The sequence below is a fragment of the Ambystoma mexicanum genome, chromosome 10 (genome assembly GCF_040938575.1).
Source record: "Ambystoma mexicanum isolate Mex_15411 chromosome 10, UKY_AmexF1_1, whole genome shotgun sequence".
Classification (NCBI taxonomy): domain Eukaryota; kingdom Metazoa; phylum Chordata; class Amphibia; order Caudata; family Ambystomatidae; genus Ambystoma; species Ambystoma mexicanum.
The window spans coordinates 1,312,853,612-1,312,875,665 of NC_090932.1; the positions used below are offsets into that span (position 1 = coordinate 1,312,853,612).

A 22,054-nucleotide genomic window follows, 5' to 3' on the forward strand; every position below is an offset into this window, starting at 1 on the left:
AAGGGTTTTCTCCAGGTGGACGTCCTTATCTCCAGGAGAGGAGTCCTTCCCTAAGAGGTCCTCTTGTATATTATCCCCCTTAGGGGGATTATTGGGTACCGGCCTCCCCATAGCCTTGTAGGGCAGGGCTCCCCATTGGGAGAAGTGACACTATTGAACCATAACGTGTGACATTAAGTTTCATCAACATACCTTTCACACCTAAATGGTCTGTTGGGTGATTCCTTGGAACTCTCAAGAACATGGTTAGAGCCCTTGAAGAGCCCCACAGAAAGAGATGGGAACTTGGAGGATGACATAGATTCTCCTCAGCTGACTCTACAAGAACAGGTTGAGGGAAAAACTTTGCTTAGGCAATTCCTTATTTTCACTAATCCCAGGCTTATCACCTTGGTGTGAGCATGTCATTGACACTGGAGAGATTGCGTACCACTAACAGTATGGGTTGTGGAATGTCAGGCCATGTACGTTTTTGCATAACCATCAACATTGACTCGCATGACTCTAGGAATAGAGATGCATATACTGCCTAGTTATGCTCAATGTATATATTACTTGAGTAGGCTTGGCTTTCCATAAAACAACCTCAGAGGGATATATTAAAAAGTGTTTTATTATGAAATATTCATGTGTAAAAAAGGAATGACATTAATATCATTACCTCAACCTTGGTGTGAACACATTTCATCAATTTACACCAACATTATGAATACACAACAACAATGTGTAATAATACATCACAAAGCTAGACCAGGACATTGTACATCCGTTTTTACTAACAACAATACATATAAAACCCACACATGTTAAACACTGTTACTGTCCCAATAATCAATATATGTGCCCTAGTTCACAACTCTCATCCAACATTTTCTGTCCCAAAATATTCAATAAGGACACTCATCAGGGAATACATTTTGAGAGTAGTCTACTATTTAGAAATCAACTTCATTTGAGGGGTATACGCTTCAGGTGTCTGTATGCACTTTGTTGTACAGATAATTGGCATATTGAGAGTACAAAGAGTCTAGAGCTCTAGAAGAGAAACAAACATTATCCTAATTAGCAATAATTTAATGTAAAACCTCTACCAAGATTAGTTACTAACAGATTAAAAAAAATATTAATTGGTACTTTTTTTCTTGATGAAAGTGTTGGAAAACATCACAAGTAAAATAATCCTAGTTGCAGATATAACCGGTTCCCAATCCCTGCCTGCCACAAATGTGAACCAGAGAGAAAAGTTCACCAAAATTAACCTCTATCCTGGATCAATCAATAATAGCATATTACTCAGTGTGAAAGGAAGATGGACTTACTTTTCGAATGTGGCGGAGGTTGATAGATGAACATCATCCCCAATTGAACTCTTATTGTGCAACAACCACATGTATGTACTGTACCTATAAAACTGCGCATATCTTTAGGAAGTTTGCCTCGACTGCTCTAGCCGTTCTACCACTTGGACAGTCAGCAATGCAAGCAAACACTCTGAAAGCCAAGTAGGTACACATATCTGTGCACTAGTGCCTTTTAAATTATGCAGATCCTTACCATGTGAAGGCTGGGGTCTCCCCCAACCCGGGTGTGCTCTGAGAGGTTCTGGAGTCATTTTGGAGGTTGCCCTCTGGTGTCAAGAGTCAGTTGATGGAAGACACTAAACAGAAAAGCTGGAGGATGCAGTTGCAAACATGCATTGCCAAAGCCATCCACCGTGGAGCATCTGGACCACCACCTTGCGACAAGGGGACACTTCCCTCCATTAGACTGTTTAACCAGTCTGAAGTCCTGTATGCCCTCCTGCTCCACATGAACCTCCAAAGCATCAGTGGAATTTCCCAGAGTCTGAATCATCCTCCTGACACTGCTGCGGATCAGATACTGTCTTGCCTAGAGGCTCAACATACTCTGCAGATCCATACGTCATGGGGCTTAATCTGGTTGCCTGCTATTGCTGCTCTCAACCGTGAAGTGGGTCCTGCGTGAATCATTTTTTGTCACTCTGCAACCTAGAGCCTGCCTGGCCCTTTTCGAAGTCACCAAAACAACTTGCTGTACCTGAAGTGTCTGGGGGGGAGGAGTTCCAACATCATGGGAATTAAAGCAGCGGTCCTTCACTGTCGTCTATCCTGTCCTGGTGGGTCACTGGAGCGGTTTGCATTGCAAGAGACTGGAACTGCTCCTAGGAGATATTTTCATAAAATACATTGTGTGGACACTTCATTATTGAGTGTCTATTTAAAGTGTTTACTGTTCATCATAGCAATCATTAACCTTCCAAAGGGGATTGATTGTCCATAGTATCACATAGTCTGGAAAACCATTGAAGAAACGCCTTTTAAAAGAAGTAGTGAGATGTGTCGGGGCAATAGAAATAGGACCTAAAGAAATCTCCCTTACAATGTACTAGGTCCATATAGAGATGGGGGAGATTTTCTTTTTTGTTGACAATGCTGTGGTAAGTTTGTAAATGTGTGCGGGTTGTCACAGTTGGATGAAGAATTAATGATACGGTTCAAGCCCTTCTATTGATGTTGTAATAGGCCCTTTGGCCATCGCACTCTCTCATGTCTTGTAACACACCTCCCAACGTAACCCAGGCATCCTTAATCTCAGGTTATTTTATAGTATATGTTAACACTTACGGTCTAATCTCTGCCTTTTATACTGGATGTGAGGGTGTACAATCAGGGTGCCTAAACTCCCTCAGCAACCTCTTTAGATTGTTCCTGTATCCCTAGTCTACTCAGTGGTTAGTGTTCTACATGGATAGGGATATTGCCTTGCAGACATCCCTGTATAATTAGGTCTTCCATCTACCATGCCCACATTATCCTAGTCCCTTCTTAACTCTCACTAGTCTCCTTCAACTTCTCTCACCTCTACTCTTCCCTCTTCTCTATCCCTCCGATGTTCTCACTCCTTCTAGGTCTCACCTCTACCCTCCTGTTTACTCCTCTTTCCTATTTACTACTATTCCCTCCTCTAAACTACTAGACCCTTTTCCACACTACTCCATCCTCCATTCTCCTACTCCCCCACCTCTTACTCAGCCATGCTCCTTTCACTCTGTTAAATACAATTCACAATCCGCTGCTCCTTCCTACCTCCTGCTGGTCTCTTGGTTTTCCACCTCCTCTGCACTCACCCCAACACCCCCCAACATCCTACTTTCCCTCCCCCCCCTTTCTCCTGCCATTGGTTTGTTTTCCCTGTCCAGTCTACTCCTACCGAGGGTGTGACAAAATCAGCAGGAATTTTAAATGGCAGGATACAATTTCCCCTGTCTCTCTGCACGTGCTGCTCCACGGAACAGTGATGACGGCCTGATGCTGTCATGTTCTTGTTAGGGGGCTTGGTTCTGGGCACACACCTGCTAAGTACAGACACTTTTGGGGTTACAACCCCAGTGTAAAGTCTCTATGGTATAGGGAAGTAACTGCTGGCTGTCGTGGTTTCTGCCAGTGCTGGGTAGCATTGCGCTGCTTCTTCCGCACCTCCTGGCTTCTCTTCTTGCGGTGGCGGGTGCAGGCAGCGCTGGACCTTGGATGGTTTCATTCACATATTTAGGTCCGAGCCTCGAATGATGGGTCATGGTCAGCATGTACTTTGAAGAGCTGTTTTCTCATTGATGCAGTTGGTGTTGCTCATCTCCTGTTCGTTGGTTGTACAATAAACAAAGAGACTGGCAAGTACTTTGTACAGGACGAATGGTGTGAAACTAATGGCTGCTGCATAACCGCATGCTAGCGCACGGGAGGGTATGGGAACTGTGAGCCTCTCAACTGCCACTGTCCTTGTCACTTGTGTATAGGCACGTTATAAATAGAATATCATCTATCATATCATATGGACTGGCTTTGGATTTCTCCATGGTAGGTGTCCCACACCGTCTGAGAGGTGGTTCCCACCCTCTCCTGACAAGGCCGGTTTACTGGCCGCCTCACACGGCAGATGTCATGCGGAGGTGTTTTGTGATGTCAGTTTTTAGTTGCTATCCTTGGGCATTGCTGGATATAATGATGTGCACTAAAAGTGATCACCGGCAAAACGGTCAGGATTAGGATATTTCACATGTTGACGTTCATTATTGTGCATTCTAGTGGTATATTTTTAGTTTCTTGAATATGTATTGGTATTTAATTGGTGTGGGCATAAACATGTATTCTAAATGTTTGATCTCTAAAGAAAAACAGTTGCAGTCTGTAACATTTGTTACTATTTATTTGCTAATGTTTTCATTTTATATTATGTTCTCAGCTCAGAGGGGAATTGTCAAGTTCTGGGATGAATTTGGATATTTATCTGCTAATTGGAATCAACCTCCATCTAGTGATTTACGCTACAAACGTCGACGAGCGATGGAAATACCTACAACCATTCAATGCGGTCAGTTCTTGTTTTAGCATGTCATTGCATTATAGGAGGTTTTATACATGTGTTAATAGCCAAATTGTTTTTGTATTGGATTGTTTATTTATATAGCACCTATACAGAGGAAAGTGTTTCAAAGTGCTCAAGGAGGGTGGAACATGGGGTGGGGAGCGGGGTGGGAAACAATAGTCGCTCAGAGCCCTCGAATTTCTGAGATAAGTCTGCAAAGGCAGAGTAAGTGCGGATAATACATTTAACAGTTGCGACACAGCAAATGAGCCTGACAGCGATTCTGCAGTTTTACCAGTGCGATTAAGGGGAGAAGACCAGGGAGAACAGACAGACGATCTTCAGGCATGCTGCATTTGGATTGTGAAAGTGAATATACGGTCACAGGGTGGGGGAGGTCAAGTGCACCAAGTCGGCGTAGACTTGTGTAAGTGCAGAGAGAGCCACTTTCTTGGGTTATTTCTAAGTGCAGTGAAGGAGGGTGGGTGTAGGGCCCGGAGGCAAGCGAGAGAGGACTGGCGTGGTGCCTGTCACCGGTGATACTCTGAGGTACACCAAGCAGCCAGTCAGCAAGCTGTAAGAAAGATGCTTGGAGAACCGGCTCACTCGCAGAAGGTTGGAGGTAGATAAGCAGAGGGCTCGTAAGGGACGGTATTTAGGTAGGTTGCAGGCCCCAGAAAGGCTTCTGGACAGTTTGGTGAATTAAGGGGAAATTGGACCTAAGGAGAAGCAGTTTGTGTGTTATGATGGGAGTATCCCCAAAAAAAAGCTTCTAGTGTTTAATTTGGAACAGTATTAGGGAGAATTCTCAGAAACGTGCCAATTCCCTTAGAGACCCCAGCAATTTTGCTGGATTTTGAGGACTTGATTCTTTACCTGGAGAGAGTGTGACCCTTTTTTCCCACTCTCTCGTGTATTTTAATGTGATTTTCTACACTCTTTCTTTTGGTTATGGAGCCTGACAAACTCCGTAGGCATCCTCTTTTACAATTGTGCCACAAAGCACCTTCAGTGCAGTGACACATGGAAGTCTTCACGATTTCCCAAGGTTTAAATGCCTTCTCTGAGATGAACTACTGTTTCCCAGAGCAGTAAACTGAAATTGACTTTACTTTGCATTGTAACTTTCTAGAACCAGCACACACTGTTTTTTTTTATTACTTGTATTGCGCTCCAGACCCTTGGGTATCAGGGTGCATAGCAAAAGATAACTTGCAGCTTGGTTACACATCATCAAATCAGATACATCATAATTACACAACAAAGCATCTTATTACATGTTACATCTAACATCTTAAATACGCAGCGTAGCTGAGTAAGTACATATATACAGAGTAGTGCAGGGAAGGGTGTGTGGAATAGGTCAGTCATAGGAAGGTCAGGGTATGGGCAGACCATTTGTCAATGTTTTTGAGCCAAGTTATGAGGTTTTGACGGAATATCTGGTAAGATTGATCCACACGCAGAGGAGGAGGTTCGAGAATTCCATAGTAGAGCCGCTTTAACCTGAAAGCTGCGTCCCCCAACTCTGGAAAGTATAAATCTTGGGACTACTAGGCTATTGGAACTGGATGATCTAGCTTGTATAGTAGAAGTTAATCTGGTAAGTCTCTCTGAGAGATAACAAGGTGGAGTGTTTTTGCATTTGTGAGTGAAGCCACTTTTAGCTGAATTTTTTCATCAGTAGAGAGCCAGTTAGATTTTCTTATTTCGGAGATATGGTCTCTCCTAGAGGTACCAAGTGCTGCTCTGAGAGCATTATTCTGGAGAAGCTGGATTCTCTTAATGGTTGCCTTATTCGCTCCGATGTAGAGAGCATTACAATAATTCAGCTTCGCGAGAACGAGTGCTCTGGTAATGCAACTATTATTGGATAGGAAGGGTTTACCTGCTCTGATTAGTTTGCAAGTATATGCGGTGGCGGATGCCATCGCATTGACCTGCTTGTTGAAGGTGAAGGTATAATCCAGATAAACACCCAGAGTCTTCACCTCTACCATACTATCTTACAATAGAATGCTGCAGGGGTTACTTAGTATCCCCTTTGCCTACCTTCTTGTGTTACATGTTTTATGTTCCCCTTTCCTCACTGAATGACTGGTGGCAGTGGCTTAGTTTTGAACTACTGTGGTTTGCATTCATCGCGGGAGCCGTCTTTTTCAAAATGGCGCAGAGCCATCTTTGATAAAATGGCCCTGGTCTTCTTTTTTCACCAGTTCTTTGTGGAAAGGTCCTTCTAGAGATTTTCTCTGCGCGCCAAACCAGGTTTGGTCTCTTTGTTCATTTCACCTTTGGTGGGGTTTCTGAGTGAAACCCGCCTCTGGCTCCAGAGTGTCTGGTGTAGGCAGGAAGTGAGGGAGGTGCCCGAAACTCCCTGTGCTTAGTCTCATTGGAAGGCAGAGTCGACCACTGGATGAAGGAACCGAAGAAGAGCTTGAAGAGGACGCCTGCTGCAACTCCTGGACTGTTGTTTTGCCTGATGAAGCCCTGCTGCAGTGCCAACTTGCCAAGTTCGCATCGACCGAGAAGCCCCTGCAAGGACGACTTCGCCCTTTGATTTGGGGGGACCAATCAACTCCAAAGTAAGCCACCTGGACATCCATCTCGGAGTTGGTTAAATTTCCACAGAGTTGCTGCTGGAAACCGTAGAGCCAGGGAGAGGAACACCAGATTGTGTGCGTTGCTTTTAAGCTGGCCTAGAACTTTTGAAAGATGCTCTGGACTCCCAAGAAGCAGAACTGACCAAGCCTGAGCCCCCTCAACAGAGTGCGGACCCCAGAAGCAAAGAAAGCCCACCTCAACAGCCAGGAACCACTTTGTTGCTATTTGCAGTGGTCGCAAGGAGCTGAAATGCGAAACAGCCACTGAAAGTGAATTTGCCGGTTGCTGGTTTTTGCTAGTCCCAGTGTTTTGCAGGAGTCCCCCAGATGTCCTCCCTCTTGTCCCCACGACTGAGGCCCAGGATCAGTGAGATCTGCAGAGCTGCACAGGAACAGACGTCATCAGCTTCATCTTTTCTTCTTTGCGAATGTACTGTAAAACAAGTTGGAGAAAACTCCAACTTACTGGAGATTTGCTTGAAACTTCTACAACTCACAAGTCTAATCAGCTTGTGGCCCTACATTTGATTCTTCTTTTTATCATACTCATATGAACTTGTGCAAAGACTTTTCCTTACCTGAAGTGCTTCATCCTATACAAGACTTTTGCCTATTGACTTTGGCTTAGCCTATTGAATTGTATGACTCTTCTAAGAGAATCTGAAAGTATTTGCCCTTCTTAAGAATATCTGATCTCTTGTGTTCTAATAACCTTTGCCTTTTACCAACTTTTAAGAGTGTTCTGAATACCAACAGTGATATATTAATGTCCCCTTCACCCTTGTCATTGAAGTCACCTGTGGGTGTAGGTGGTGTCTGTGGGCTATCCCAAAAGGGTCTCGTCTGATTCAGAAACTCAGAGTGTACTGCATTGAAGTGTATGTGTGTTACGAGTATATTGCTCCCTTCTAAAGAAGGCTTTATAACTGACTGACACATTAATAATTCTTTATGCAAGAAACCTTGAGTTTAAGAGTTTATTTGAATACCTGTAACTGTGAATCTTTGTGTAACTTCACTACTGCTCACATTTCCCCTCCTGAGATGAGCCCAGCTGCTCAACACGCTACCAAAACTGTGTAGTACAGGCTTATACCAAAGGTTGGGTTGCCTATACCTGTAGTCATAGTTGTTTGTAGTGTTCCCAGAGGGTACTGCAGTCAAACCTTGGACAACAAACGGGTACTCCAGATCAGAGTAATCTCTTCGGCTGGCATGCACCACATGGGCTGAACTTAGACTTTGTGTTTGATTAATTTCTAAAGTCATTTGGAAGTTCTGTTATACTAACTCTTGCAAAATCAATATAATTGTCCTGTTGGTGGCTGTTAGGAAAGATTCTCTTTTTGCAAATTTCCCTCCATAGTCTGCTATGGAACTCCATTCTTTTTGCTTTGTTTTTATCCTGGCCTGACTTTTTAAGGGGAAGGAAAGCCATTGTTATGGGGAAATGGATCAGTCCTTCAGACTAGCAGTACTCGGAAACTGTTTCCCTTTTGAATTTCTGTACTATTGAACAGTGCACACAGCACCTTACAGTGCAGAGCAATGGGTATAATTCTGTATCGCCAAAGCTTTTTACACGTGGGAATTTTGGCTAATTTTATGTGGTTTTATATTTGGCTACAAGCTGGTAGCAGAAATTGCATTATAACAGTGTTTGCTTTATTGTTGATGTGCACATTCGCGTTTACTGCGTTTGACTACTAAACGTGGCTACTGACCTAAAATGGCCATGTCATAAAATGTTCTCGTGCTTTTTTGCCCACATTGTTTTTTTGGCCTTCTTCCTGCCCTCTGAGGCCAGGAAAGTACTTATAAGGTCATGCACTTGCCCGGGAAAGCTGTTGCTTTCGCAGGCTAGTGGTGACTGTGTGTGGCGCCCAGGAAGGGGGGTGGGGACTGTTGTCCCAGTCAACATCCGTTGTGCAAAACATTCTAGGTGTGGGGCACATGTGGAACTAGTAGTTGTCCCTGATTGGCCAACAACTGGCTCTTTGAATGGTGCAGATTCTTACCATTGCCGGGATTGAACTTTCTTCGAGCTAGGATTTTGTATAATAAGAGGGGCTCTGGAGCCATTTCTCCAGATCATCCTTGAGCCAAGAATCGCTCGAAGAAGAGCAACCTGCTGCAGATACGAAGACGACACCTTAAGGGGCCCAGCGTCCTTTTCAATAGCCTGCCCGGTGAAGCCGTGCTCCTCTGCCTGATAGCCAAAGACCCTGAGTGGTGCTTCAATCCTTGGGCTAGTGTGACTAGCTAGTCTCAACGCAAAAACAAAAAGGTGATGGCTGGAAGGTTTAGAATTAATTTTAACCAATGGCATTGCTCTGGGCAACCCTCCAGACCATCGTTCTTTGCCTGCCAAACCATTACAGAAGGGGAAAGACCATATGCAAATTGGGCTTGGCCACATCCCAAAAGGGGCAGTCCAGTCGAAACTGCTAGGTCACATCCCTTCTGCACAAGACCACAAGCATTCCCAAACATGTTTCAGCCTTGTTGGGCCTCATCAGTGAGGAGCAGCTCGAGTCTCTAGGCCCAGCAGGCACAGGACCCACGTCTGGGCATACCCGTCCCACTCGGGGTGACAGAGCAAAAACAAAGAGGTAAGTCTCAACACCTTCTCGAGGATCGTGCTTCTTGGAGCCTTTGCAAATTTCCCTGGAATGACCATCTCTCTGGTGAGCTACCTCGCCAAAAACATCGCCATTCCACATTTGAGTTCATACCTTCGGTGCTCCCCAGCCCGTGCCACTAGCAGCCTTCTCCCCGAATCTCAGCTTTCCACCTTGAAAGAAACCTGTCCTGGAGCAGCTGTTGTGACTGACTGGAATGTCACCCGCCATCGCCTGAGTGTTGCTGGAAATAGCTTTTCTCCAACCTGTGAAGTGTCCTGAAGAGGACTGCATTCTTCGGCAGAGGTTGCATCTTGCAGCTGCACCCAATCATGTTACCTGCACCCACTAAGCCCCATATTACATCAGAAATTAGATGTATTGACATTTTCCCGTAAAGTGTAGCAGATTTGCAGTCGTCTGAACCCCCATGGCAATTTCGGGGCAATTTCAGTCTGGAATAAAATTAAATATTATACCCATATATAAAAGAGTGCCAAATAATGGTAATCCTAGACATAAATATGATACTAATATACACCTAGCTAAGAGATGCTTGCATAGAGATCTTCGTACAATACAATCCAGCAATCTTGAGGGGAGAGAAACTGGATCGCTGATTAAGACAAGGAATGGGGCCTTTAAGAAGTGGTTGAAGCAGTACCAACATATAAAAAAAATTGAGAGATGGCAAATCTTAGCTACTGCTATTCTAGTTGGTAACCATAGATTATTTTGGTGGCTGACCCGATCTCAGGATAACCATATTATAATGAAGACTAATGTGACTAACGAACAATGGGAGGTTTATAATAATAGCATCATTGGTAAACCTCTGCCTAACTCTTTTATTATCACTCTAACAGGGGTACTTTGACGTTACACCTTAACCACCCTTGAGCTGACCAAGATCATCATTGCTTTAAGCAACTCTGTGCACTTATTCCGGGCGGTACTTGTAACGCCCTTATTAAGCATGTGCCCCACTGGTGGACTGAGCTATTACACTGCTTATTTAAAGCTATTTTCAACACTGGTAGGCTGCTGGATGCCTGGAATAAAATATCATCATACCCATATATAAAAAGGGGTCGAGACATGAGCCATGCAATTATAGTTCTCTGAGCCATGTTTGACATTGCTGCAAAGATCTTTGCTAGAGTATTGTTACTAGAACTAATCACCTGGGCCATTCAAGCAGGATTAATTCTGCAATACCAAACAGGCTTCCAAAGGGGGCATGACCTCTTGACTAATATATTCACTTTGGTAGGCCTTATCTAATATGCTTGGTACACTAGGAACCAGTGTACCCATGTCTCATTTATCGACTTCAGTGTGGGATCTGGCACTATCTGTAGAGAGATTATGTCAAAAACTGTTGGATTGGGGTATCCCGTTGGGACTACTAAAAATGATAATCTGTCTACTCAAGTCAGAATAAGGACCTCCTTCCTGGGTGCTTCCACTAAACTGATTGACATTAATCGAGGACTTAAGCAAGGTTGTATCTTGGCACTGATTCTGTTATTCTGTTTAATTTATATCTGTGGGATTTGTCTTTGACACTGAAGAGCACTAGTGCCAAGCTTCCCCCCCCCCCCCGACGCCCTTAGACTGGGGCCCCATAGGATATTATGGCTAGGTTATGCTGATGAATTAGTCCTGCTAGATGGTACCTGGGGGCTCCAATGCATGCTCAATAAGCTCCAACATTATGCAGAATTAAATGGCCTTATCAATCGATCAATATCGATAGCACAGAGCCATAATGGCCTTATCAATAGCACTGCTAAGACCAGAACTATGCTGTTCAGTTTAGCTAGAAATAGGAACTCTAAAAGATGTATACTAAGGCTTGGTGATCAAGTAGTGGAACAAGTTACCTCTTATACATACCTAGGCTTAATTCTGGTTGCCGGCTGAATTGGGACAACCGTATAATGGGTCCCAAAGTAAAAACCTGTCGGCGAAGATACACTTTAAACTCTTTTCTGCTGCTATAAAAGACACCAATCTGGCCTGTATAATTATATGGTGCTGAGAAATGGTCTCTAAAAAATTCAACTAGCCTGCCCAAAATGGAGAATTGTTGCTTAAGAACTATTTAAGTTATCTAGTGCTACTCCTATTGAATATTTCTTTCTTGAATCACAGATATCATCCATATTTAGTTCTTTGTGGATATGTGTTAGGGAGAATTCTCTGAAATGTGCAAATTCCCTTCTACCTTTGAGATCCCCCAGCACTTTTGCTGGACTTTAGGACTTTTAATTTCTAACCTGGAGAGAGTGAGACCTTTTTCCCCACTCTCTCTATGTTTTTCATTGATTTGAACACTGTGTTTCTTTTGACTTTGGAGTCTGACAAACTCCATAGGCATCATCTTTATACATTGTGTCACACAGCACCTTCAGTGCGGTGACCCAGGGAAGTCTTCCAGTTTTCCCAAAGGTTTAAATACCCTCTCCTGGTTTAACTACTGTTTCCAAGAGCAGTGTAGTGAAATTGACTTTACTTACATTTGTAACTTTCTAGACCCAACACACGCTAGATTACAGTAGGGTGCTGGAGGGGTTGCTTAGTATCCCCTTTGTCTAGTTTCTCATGTAACATTTTTATGTTACCCTTCCTACAATTAATGGCTGCTGGCAGTGGTTTACTTTTTCCTACCATTGTGTGTTTCTACCGCAGGCTGCAATTGCAGCTGCAGTAAAGCACCCCTGGGTGCCCATTTTGTCAAAATGGCCCTGGTCTTCTTTTTTCGCCATTTCTTGTTGGAAAGGTCCTTCTTGAGATTTACTCTGCGCAACAAACCAGGTTTGGTCCCTTTGTTGGTTTTGTCTTTGGCAGGATTCACTGGTGAAGCCCGCCTCTGGCTCCAGCGTGTCTGGCAGGGCAGGAAATGAGGGAGGTGCCCGAAACTCACTGTTCTTAATCCCCTTGGTTACAGGAATGCACCCAAAGGTGATTGGCCGGTGGGCTGTCCTTGGAGGACAGCCACCCTACTGTGTGAGTGACAGCTAGGCTGCAAATGAATGGGAGAAACATGAATAAAAGGCGAGGCTTTTGGCTTGGAAGGCAGTCGAAGGGATCCGAAGACTATCTTGGAAGAGACGCTTGCTGCAACTCCTGGACCGTTGGTTTGCCCGGTGAAGCCTTGCTGCATTGCTGAAGCTCTGAATTTGCCTCGACTAGAGAAGCCCTGCAGCGGAAGACTTATCCCCTTGGGTTGGTGGGACCAATCAACCCTAAAGTGAGCTCGTCTGGACATCGTCTCAGAGCTGGCTGTACTTCCATTGCTGCTGCAGGAACCAATTGCCAGGGAGAGGAACACCGGGATCGAGTGTCGTTTTTAAGTCTGACCCGAGCTCCAGGAAAATCCGCCGGACTCCCATGAAGCAGGACTGACCAAGCCTGAGCGACCTCAACAGAGTGCTCGACCCCAGATGCGAGGAAAGTCCATAAATGTATCCGAGACCCGCGGTGGTGCTATTGGCGAGAGCTGCGAGAAGCTGAAACCGCAAAGTGCAGCTGATCTGAAGTTTGCCCATTGCTGCCGCCGACCTTCAATTCATAGTGCAGGAATCCTCAGACGTCCTCCCTCTTGTCCCCACGACTGAGGCTCAGGAACAACAGGATCTGCAGATCTACACCTGGAACAGAAGCCAGCTGGAACGAATTTCTTCAAACTAAAGGTGCTGTAAAATTAAGGGGTTGCTTACCTCTTGTTGTGTAGCCCTGCTAGCGCTCGGTTGATACTTGTCTTTGTTGATTTTGCAGAGTTGCTTGCAGCTTTGCCCCTCACAAGCCTCCCAGCTTGTGGCCCTACAGGGATTTCATTTGCTACAAAGATTTCTAAAGACATTGTGCAAGACTTTTTACCTACCTGCAAGAAGTACTTCAGCTCACCTAGACTTTTGCTCAATTGACATTGGCTGCCCTGGCTCCCTGAAAGACTTCTTACCGCTGACTTTGTGCTTTAACTATCCCTCAACAAAAGTGGACAACATGAATGGTACCATCTCCTCAAAGCCCACATGAAAAAGACTGACAACCGTGTCACCCAGGTCGAAACGAGAGTGGGCGCGACAGAAGACGACTTGGCTACCCTTCGGGCAGAGGTCTCCACGCTCTCCAGACAGATATCTGTGGTGGCCAAAAAGAATGAGGATCTAGAAACGTGCTCTAGACGCAACAATATCCATATCATCTGGGTCCCTGAGGACAGGATCGAGGGGACCATGGAAGACTTAGTTAAACAAACCTTGCAGATGCTCCTTGACTCTCATAAGCTTTCACCACAATTTACAATTGAGGGCTCATCGTGCAGTTATGGCCAAACTGAAGCCTGGTGCGCCACCATGCCCTATTATAGCATGTGTCCTAAATTATCGTGACCATGATGCCCTACTCAGAGTTGCGAGGACGTAGGGAGACCTCTTCCTAGGACCCTCCATGATTCACTTGTAACCGGATTTCTCGGTGGCGGCCCTGCAGGAGCATAAATCCTTTTTTGCAGCCAAGAGGAGGCTGCGTGATCTTGGGGTCTAATACTCGATGCTGTGTCCAGCCAAGCTCGGAGTCGAACACTCCAACCAGGTTTTCTTTTTTACCATCCCTGAGGAGGCATTTATTGACAAACACTTTCCTGGTTGATTTCACCTGTGTGTTGACCATGTTCCAGACCTTGAAGACAGACATGTAATGCACGCAGGTCTATTGCGGTCCCCCCGGCCCTTCGGCTGGGAGGGCCCTTGATTCGGCCCGGTGCCGATTGGTTATTTCTACCCTGTTACAATTGGATTACATTGATTTTGCTCTCCACTTATATGCTCCATCACTAATGTTGTATACTACATTTCTCCGTCCATTCACACTTAGATTCAGTATTTATATCGTATCCTTGCAATTGGATTAGAGTCAAATATTTGACCATTAAGTTTAACATAGTCGCCTCTTTGGAAGTAATGGGAGGACTTGTCGCAATAGCCCAGAATCAGATACTATGCAGATTATGTGGGGATGACCACTTGGAAACTGTTAGCAACTTGACCTTTGAATGTTAGATTGCACTTATTACGGAGCATTAGGTTATTAGCTTGTGGTTAGAACTCTAGTTTGCTTGATTTTGCTGAAATTTGACTGCTTTTATGTTGGTAATGAGGAGGGGACAATATACCAATTAACTAAATTATGGACGAGGATTGAATCCATTTTTATTGTATTATTTTGATACGGTGATTATTGAAGATTGTATTCTGTTTGATTATAACGCTTGTAATTCCCACATAACCGGCTAAACAAAATGTGGACGAAGGTTAAACCTCATTTTATTGTATTTAATGAGTTTGACAGATCTTAATTTCTAGCCTGTCTTTTCCTAGATACATAGTGCTTCGTGTTAGTTGTTATGTGCAAATAAATGAAATTTAAAAAAATGAAAGGAAAACGCATACTTGCCTTTGGTAAAATTATTGTAGAACTTAGAAAGTATTAACAACACAATCCTATTGAAACCTACCTACAGAGAATTCTTTCTGGTGAGAAACATTGTGGCTCCTGTGATTTTTGAGCCAAGGTCCAATTCATCTTAGGGTTTGGACTTCTTAAGTAAAGTTATTGTCTTGTGATCTGGTTCCATCATTGACTGCATCTAAAATATTTTGCTTCTTTTGCTCACTAAGTTTTTTTTATGTATATTTGAACCTATGGTGACTATATATTTGTATCATAGATAGCTGTGGTAATATCCGTTGGGTGCATTTTGCAGTGTGTTCCGAAGGCCTATAATAAATAACTATATTCCTCCAGCATGGGGTCTGGCTTGGATTCACATGCTCATGAATATTCCCCATAGTCCGGCTGGGAATCTTCTGTAAAAGAAAAAAGTTTCACTTTAAAACTGTATTTCTCCTCTAAACCAATCACTTTCCTCTGGATCATGTTGCCCCATCCAATGACCGTCCTCTCCCTGGTGGCCATCTTCAGATTTTACCACATCCTTCAGTGTTGGGAGTCCTCAAGTGGCTCTTCAAGCAATTTTTGTGCTATTTTGAATTATTTTCTATAAAAAGTGTAACATTTTTGACCGATTTGTGCTTGTTCCGTCTTTGACGAAGGACAGAGACCGGCAGAGGGGATCAGCTACTGGCAAAGATATTCATCCACCGTAGGATCGTCATCGAAGTTCTGACAGTGCCCAGGAAGGAAGACTCCAGCAAGGGTAGTTACGGAGTCATGAGTGACGCAGAGGGTGATCGGGATCCATCCGACCCCAAGTTTAGGCCCCCAACTCCGAGAAGCAGACCGGCGGACCTGTGATGTAGAAGACACCCGGCGGCCACAGCACGCAAGCATAAGCACGCTAAAGACATACCCCACGCCTGACCCTTGAAGACACAGTCGAGCGTCGAGGCCCATGCGGAGACCGAGGATAAAGCCTCAGGTTCCTCACTGTCCTCTGGGCCATCGCGCACTTTTTTGCCTATTGACGGCTCCCGAACACCAACAAAAGGACGGTTTGGACGCTGCATATAAAAGTCCCTCCTTTCACGTGCCAAAGAACAGGCGTCGAAAGTCATATCAGTGTCTCCTATGAAAGCGCCAAAAATACAAGCGCTAATTCAAAAACATGTTAGCGCATCTCTTCTAAAGGCAAGGTCGCTGAAATAAACACACCATTTCGACACCATTAACTCCTGAGGCAACCCAGCCACAGTCCTCCACTCCCTTAGACACCCTCTCTGGGGCTATGCGCCATAAAGACAGCCTTCCCACAAAAACCACCCCTACTAAAGATGTCACCCTGTTAGGCAGAATTGCATGCAGTACCCTCTGGGACCACCACACATAATTGGGACTACAGGTGCAAGCAAGACCAACCTTTGGTATAAGTCTGTACCACACAGTTTGTTGGTAGCGAGCTGAGCAGCCAGGCTTCTCTCAAGAGTGAATGTGAGCAGTACATCTAGTTACACAGAGGACTTTCAATCACAGTGGTTCAAGTAGACACTTATACTCAAGCTTTCTTGGTAATCATTTATAATACTTTTCACTAGAAGAACACATTAATATTATAGACCAATGCACTTCAATACAAAACTCGTAAGTTTTTTAGACAGTTTGAGCTCTCTTGAAAAAGGAGCAAAATGGCAGTTCAGTTACTTAGCAGTGAGCAAAAAGGACAAAATTAAGTAGAATAGATTATATATACTTTCTAAGCAGGGCAAATAGTCTCAGTTCACCAGAATAGTTCAATTCAAGTCAATTGGCCAGGTCAAAGTCAATGGGCTAGTGTTCTGGATAGGAAAGAGCAGTTCTGGTATCAAACGGTAAAATCTTAGCAACAGTTCTCAGAAGTAGTTTAGGCGAAAAAGAATCATTTGTGGGGTCACAAGCTGATTAGGCCTGCAGGTTGGGAAAGTTTCGCGAACTTTCTCTGCGAGAGTGGCGTTCTCTCAATCTGGTTGGCACAGTGCCTTTGTATGAAGAAAACAAATGTTGCTGAAGTCGTGGTTCCTGGCAGTTCCTGCATATTTCGCTGTTACTGAGCCTCAGTCGTGTGGACAAGAGGGAGGACATCGGGGGACTCCTGCACTGCACGGTATCGTTTAAGAAAGCAAACAAAAAGGAGTCACTTCAGTTCCAGTAGCTGTAGATTCAAGAACACGAACTGGTGTCCCTCTTCCTGGTTAAACCTAACCAGCCTTGAGAATGGTAGCCAGGTTTCTTATGGTTATAGGTCAAAGGTTCGAAAACAAAAGGCTCGAATGCCTTTTTAAATAAAAAAGCATTCGATCCTTTTTTTTTCAGTCCTTTTGGATTCGAAAAAAGGGCATTCAATTCTTTTTTTTCGATCCTTTGGCTAGACACTGTGAGTTGATTGGTCCGACCAACCCAAAGGAAGAAGCCGTCCTTGAAGGAGCTTCTCTGTCGAATGGAGTTTGGCAATTCGGACCTGCAGCAGGGCTTCACCTGGCAAACCAATGGTCCAGTGGTCGCAGCAGCTGCCCTCTTCCAGCTCGTCTTTGATTCTTTCGTTCCAGTCCTCGACTCTGCCTTCCAATTCACAAGACTTGCCTTTTAAACAGTTTTCTCCCTTTTATTCCAACCTAGCTGTCACTCACACAGCAGGGTGGCTGTCCTTGCCGGACAGTCAGCCAGCCAATCACGATAGAGTGCATTTGGGTCTCCTAAGACTAAGCACAGGGAGTTTCGGGCAGCTCCCTCACTTCCTGCCAACCCCAGACACTCACGACGCCAAGGGCGGACTTCAGTCCTGACGCCTACCAAAGGCACACAAAGGGACCAAACCTGGTTTGGCATGCATAGACAAACACTAGAAGGATCTTTCCAAAAAGAAATGGCGAGAAAAGAAGACCGGGACCCGTTTAAACAAAGGGGCTTAAGGCGCCATCTTGAAAAACATGGCTTCTGTGATTTTTAGCTACCGGTGTTCGCGGTCGGGAAAAATCATGGTAGTTCGTTGTAAAACCACTGCCACCAGCCTTTTCAACAGGAAAGGGTAGCATTTGACTGCTACATGAGTGTTTAGACACAGGGGATAATATGTAACCCCTCCAGCACTCTATTGTAAGATGGTGTGTGCTGGGTCTATGAATTTGGAAAAGACTAGTGAATTCAGTTTCACTTTTCATTCTCTGGGAAACAGTAGTTTATCCCAGAGAAGGTGTTTAAACCTTTGGGAAGTCTAAAAAGACATCCCTGTGTCACTGCACTGAGGGTGCTGTGTAACACACATGAAAAGATGATGCCTATGGAGTTATCTAAAACTCCATAATTAGAGAACACAAATTTAAAACGCACATCAAAATACGAGAGTGGCTAAAAAAGGCTTGCACTCTTTCCAGGAAAAGAAATCCAGTCCTCAAAATCCAGCAAAGTTGCTGGGGGTCTCTAAGGTGAAGGGAATTTGCACATTTCTGAGAATTCTCCCTAACACACCCCTATCAAGGGCCCTGTCATCTCAGGCTTCCCACCAGAATGTCGTTTTACACCAGAACAATTTAACAAAATATTAGGGCAAATGTCCTGTTTCGTGGACTTCATGGACAGACACCCAGATCAGTTACCAGTGCTCAGAGATGTCCCGCAGCCAGGGGCATCAGCAGAGCCACCGCCTGCCAAGGAATCCCGCCTTGAGCCACAGCCCATGGCCTCTGCTCTAGGCGCTCTGCCCTCAGCACCCCAAGACAGCTCTCAATATCAAGATCCATCGCAAGACCCATATTATTATGACCAAGCAGGGTCTCGGGTCGTGAGGGGGTGATCTCTATAGCCAGGATCAAGACCAGTACTACGATGACATTTATGTAGTACAGTCACCCACCCATCAGGACCAGCCGGTTGCAGACTTGCCAGTTGACAACCAACTGCAGTATAACAAGTTGTTACTGAAGGCGGCCCCCCATTTCTATATTGACACTGAGGAGACACAATTCGATAAGGGGGACAAAAAGGGAGCCACGCAATTCATACCTCTCTTGAAATCAATACATGGACTTATTCAACCATCCCTCTTAACACCCAGTCTTACAAGACAGGTAAACCCAAGAATCAGTTATTCAGGCCGCACCTACTGACCTCATGTTCATTAGTGGCTACCTAAAACCAGATTCTCTGGTAGTTACTACCACCAGAATGAGGGCAGGCACTCCCTTGGCGTCGGCAGAGGCCCTGCCAGACAAGGAGAGTAAAAAGATGTATACATTTTGGAGCAAGGTAGCTTCTTCTGCAGGGTACCAAACAAGAATTGCCTCAACAAGAAATACAACCTTGTTAGCTAGTTACGGCTGCCAGAAATGGGACGAGCTTGAACAACAATTACAGGCTGTCCCAGAACCACTGAAGGCCCAACTGCTTAAAACTGTTCAGAAGGCATACAAGTCTCAAGCTGCATGCTGAAGAACAATCTTGATGCAGCGGACCGTGGCGGATGCATCCTAGCCAAAGGGACCCTCATTAAGCAGCATGTCTGGCTTAAGCAGTCGGGGTTTAAGCTGGAGATCAAAGCAACCCTCCTGAACATGCCAGTAGAACCAAACGTCCTATTTGGTAAGGCCGTAGAGGACGCCCTAAAGAGTGCCAAGGATGGGTACGACCCTCTTAAGTCCCTTGGGCAACTTACTAACAGACCTTATTCCCAATGGGGCTCCCCAAATTCAGAAATATTTCGGGGACAAAGTAGTCAACGTTCCTCGGGCTATTCTCAGGGAGAACATTCCTCGTCTTGGAACCAGTCTCAAAGCCAGGGTTCCTCGACCAGCTTTCAAAGAGGGAATACAAGATGCAGAGGTCGAGGCAGATCCTCGCATGGGAAAGGCTCAGCCCCTCCCAAACAATGACACGCCGTTTCAGGTCTCCTCCCATGCAATTCCAGTAGGTGTCTGAATCTCTCAATTCACACAGGCATGGGAAAGGAATAACATCAGACAAATGGGTGTTGTCCACCGTAGCAGGCGGGTACTGCATAGTTGATTCAGAAGCCACCTTACCGCCCGCCAAGACAGAAGAAAATGACAGCAGAAGAAACAGCCATACTGCTGGTGGAAATGAATGTGCTGCTCGAGGAGGACGCAATAGAATTTTTTCCGGCGAACCAGGTAAACAAGGGTATCTATTCAACGTACTTCCTTGTGCCAAAAAAAAGACCAGACCATGCGCCCAGTACTAGATCTCCGGCCCCGCAAACAGGTAGGTATGTCAAACCATAGAGGTTTTGCATGATTCCACTCCTGAAATGGGGGCACTACATGGCAACATTGAACATGAAAGATGCCTACTTTCATATTTCAATGCACCTTGCGCACAGAAAATACCTGCGTTTCAAGATGGCGGTAGTACACTACCAGTTCAAAGTACTCCCATTCGGCATCCAAGAGCGTTCATCAAGGTGCTCGCAGTCGTTGCAGCACACCTATGCAGAAAGTCCATCCCAGTATACCCTTATCTGGACGACTGGCTGATCACCAGGAAATCTCCTCGAATTTGCAGACTAGATACGCAAAAAAACCAGACCTCCTTTTCAATCTGGGTTTCTCCATCAACGAGAAAAGATCAAGTCTAATCCCCAGCCAAACAAAACAATTTCTGGGGGCTATTCTAGACTCAAAGGAGGAGCTTGCATTCCCCTCAAGCGAGAGAGTACAAAATATGCTGCTGCAAGTACCTCAATACAAGGTCGGTGTTAGGCAAGATTGTATACAGTACCCTTTGGGTGCACTACAACAACCCTGTTCTCCTGGCAATAGAATCCCAACCTTTGGTATAAGTCTGCACTACACAGGTTGGTAGCATGTGGAGCAGCCAGGCTTATCGCAAGAGCGGTCAATGTGAGCTGTAGGGGAGTTACCGAGATTCACATTGACATGTATTCAAATAAACTCTTACACACAAGGTTTCTTGATAATCAATTATTTTATTTATCAGTCATTTAGAGTATGCCTTCTTCAGAAGGGAGCAATATAAAACACCAAACAAATATACTTCAAAAATACACACTCTTAGTTATCTAAATCAGCAAATACCCATTTGGGATGACACACAGGCACTACCTACACCCTCGGGTGACTTCAATAGCTAGGGTGCTGTTGGCATTAATATATTACTGTTGCATTTAGAATATTCTTGGAAGTAGTGTTAAAGAGAAGAGATTTCAGAATAAAACAAATATTCACAGTTATTCTCAAGCAGGTAAGTACTTTCAAAATAACCCCCAATGCAAAGTCAGTTAACCCTTTCCTGGAAGGAAGGCAAAACACATAAGCAGAAGAGAGAAGAGTCATTCAGGGAGCCTAGGCCAGCCAATGTTAAGTTAGCAAAAGTCAAGGTGAACTGAAGCACTTCTTGCGGGTAAGTAAAAAGTATTTTCCAATGCCTAAAAAGTATTTGTAGAATAGAAGCAATCAAAGTAGGGCCACAAGCTGATTAGGCTTGTGAAGTAAAGAAGCTTGCACATGCAACCAAGCAAGTCTCCAAGGAGGACAAGTGGCTACACCACAAGAGGTATGTTCTCTTAGACTTTACAGTACCTTTAGGTTGAAGAAAAAGTGCAGCAGATGACTTCTGTTCCTGTGCAGCTCTGCAGGTCTCGCTGTTCCTGGGCCTCAGTCGTGGGGACAAGATGGAGGACTTCTAGGGACTCCTGCACTGCAATGGGACGGTCACCGCTCTCAACCAGCCAACTTCAAACAAGTGGCTGTTTGGTGTTTCAGCTCCTTGCGTCGACTGCAAATAGTAACACTGCGGTTCCTGGCTGTCGAGATGGCCTTTCCTTGCTTCTGGGGTCCCGCACTCTGTTAAGGGGGCTCAGGCTCGGTCAGTCCTACTTCCTGGGAGTCCGGAGGATCTTCCTGGAGCTCTTGGCCAGCTTAAAAGCAATGCACACAAACTTGTGTTCCCCTCTCTGGCTATCCGGTTCCAGCAGCG

The 22,054-nt window shown here is 44.9% G+C and overlaps 1 protein-coding gene across 2 annotated transcripts in view; it reads left to right on the forward strand.

Moving 5' to 3' along the window:
• MORC2 (MORC family CW-type zinc finger 2) overlaps positions 1-22,054 on the forward strand; it is a 959,542-nt gene that overhangs the window by 551,829 nt on the left and 385,659 nt on the right. For both annotated transcript variants that reach the window (XM_069619348.1, XM_069619349.1), the window contains exon 16: positions 4,261-4,389. In XM_069619348.1, coding sequence (XP_069475449.1) covers positions 4,261-4,389 — 129 coding nt within the window. The remainder of the gene's footprint in view (positions 1-4,260; positions 4,390-22,054) is intronic.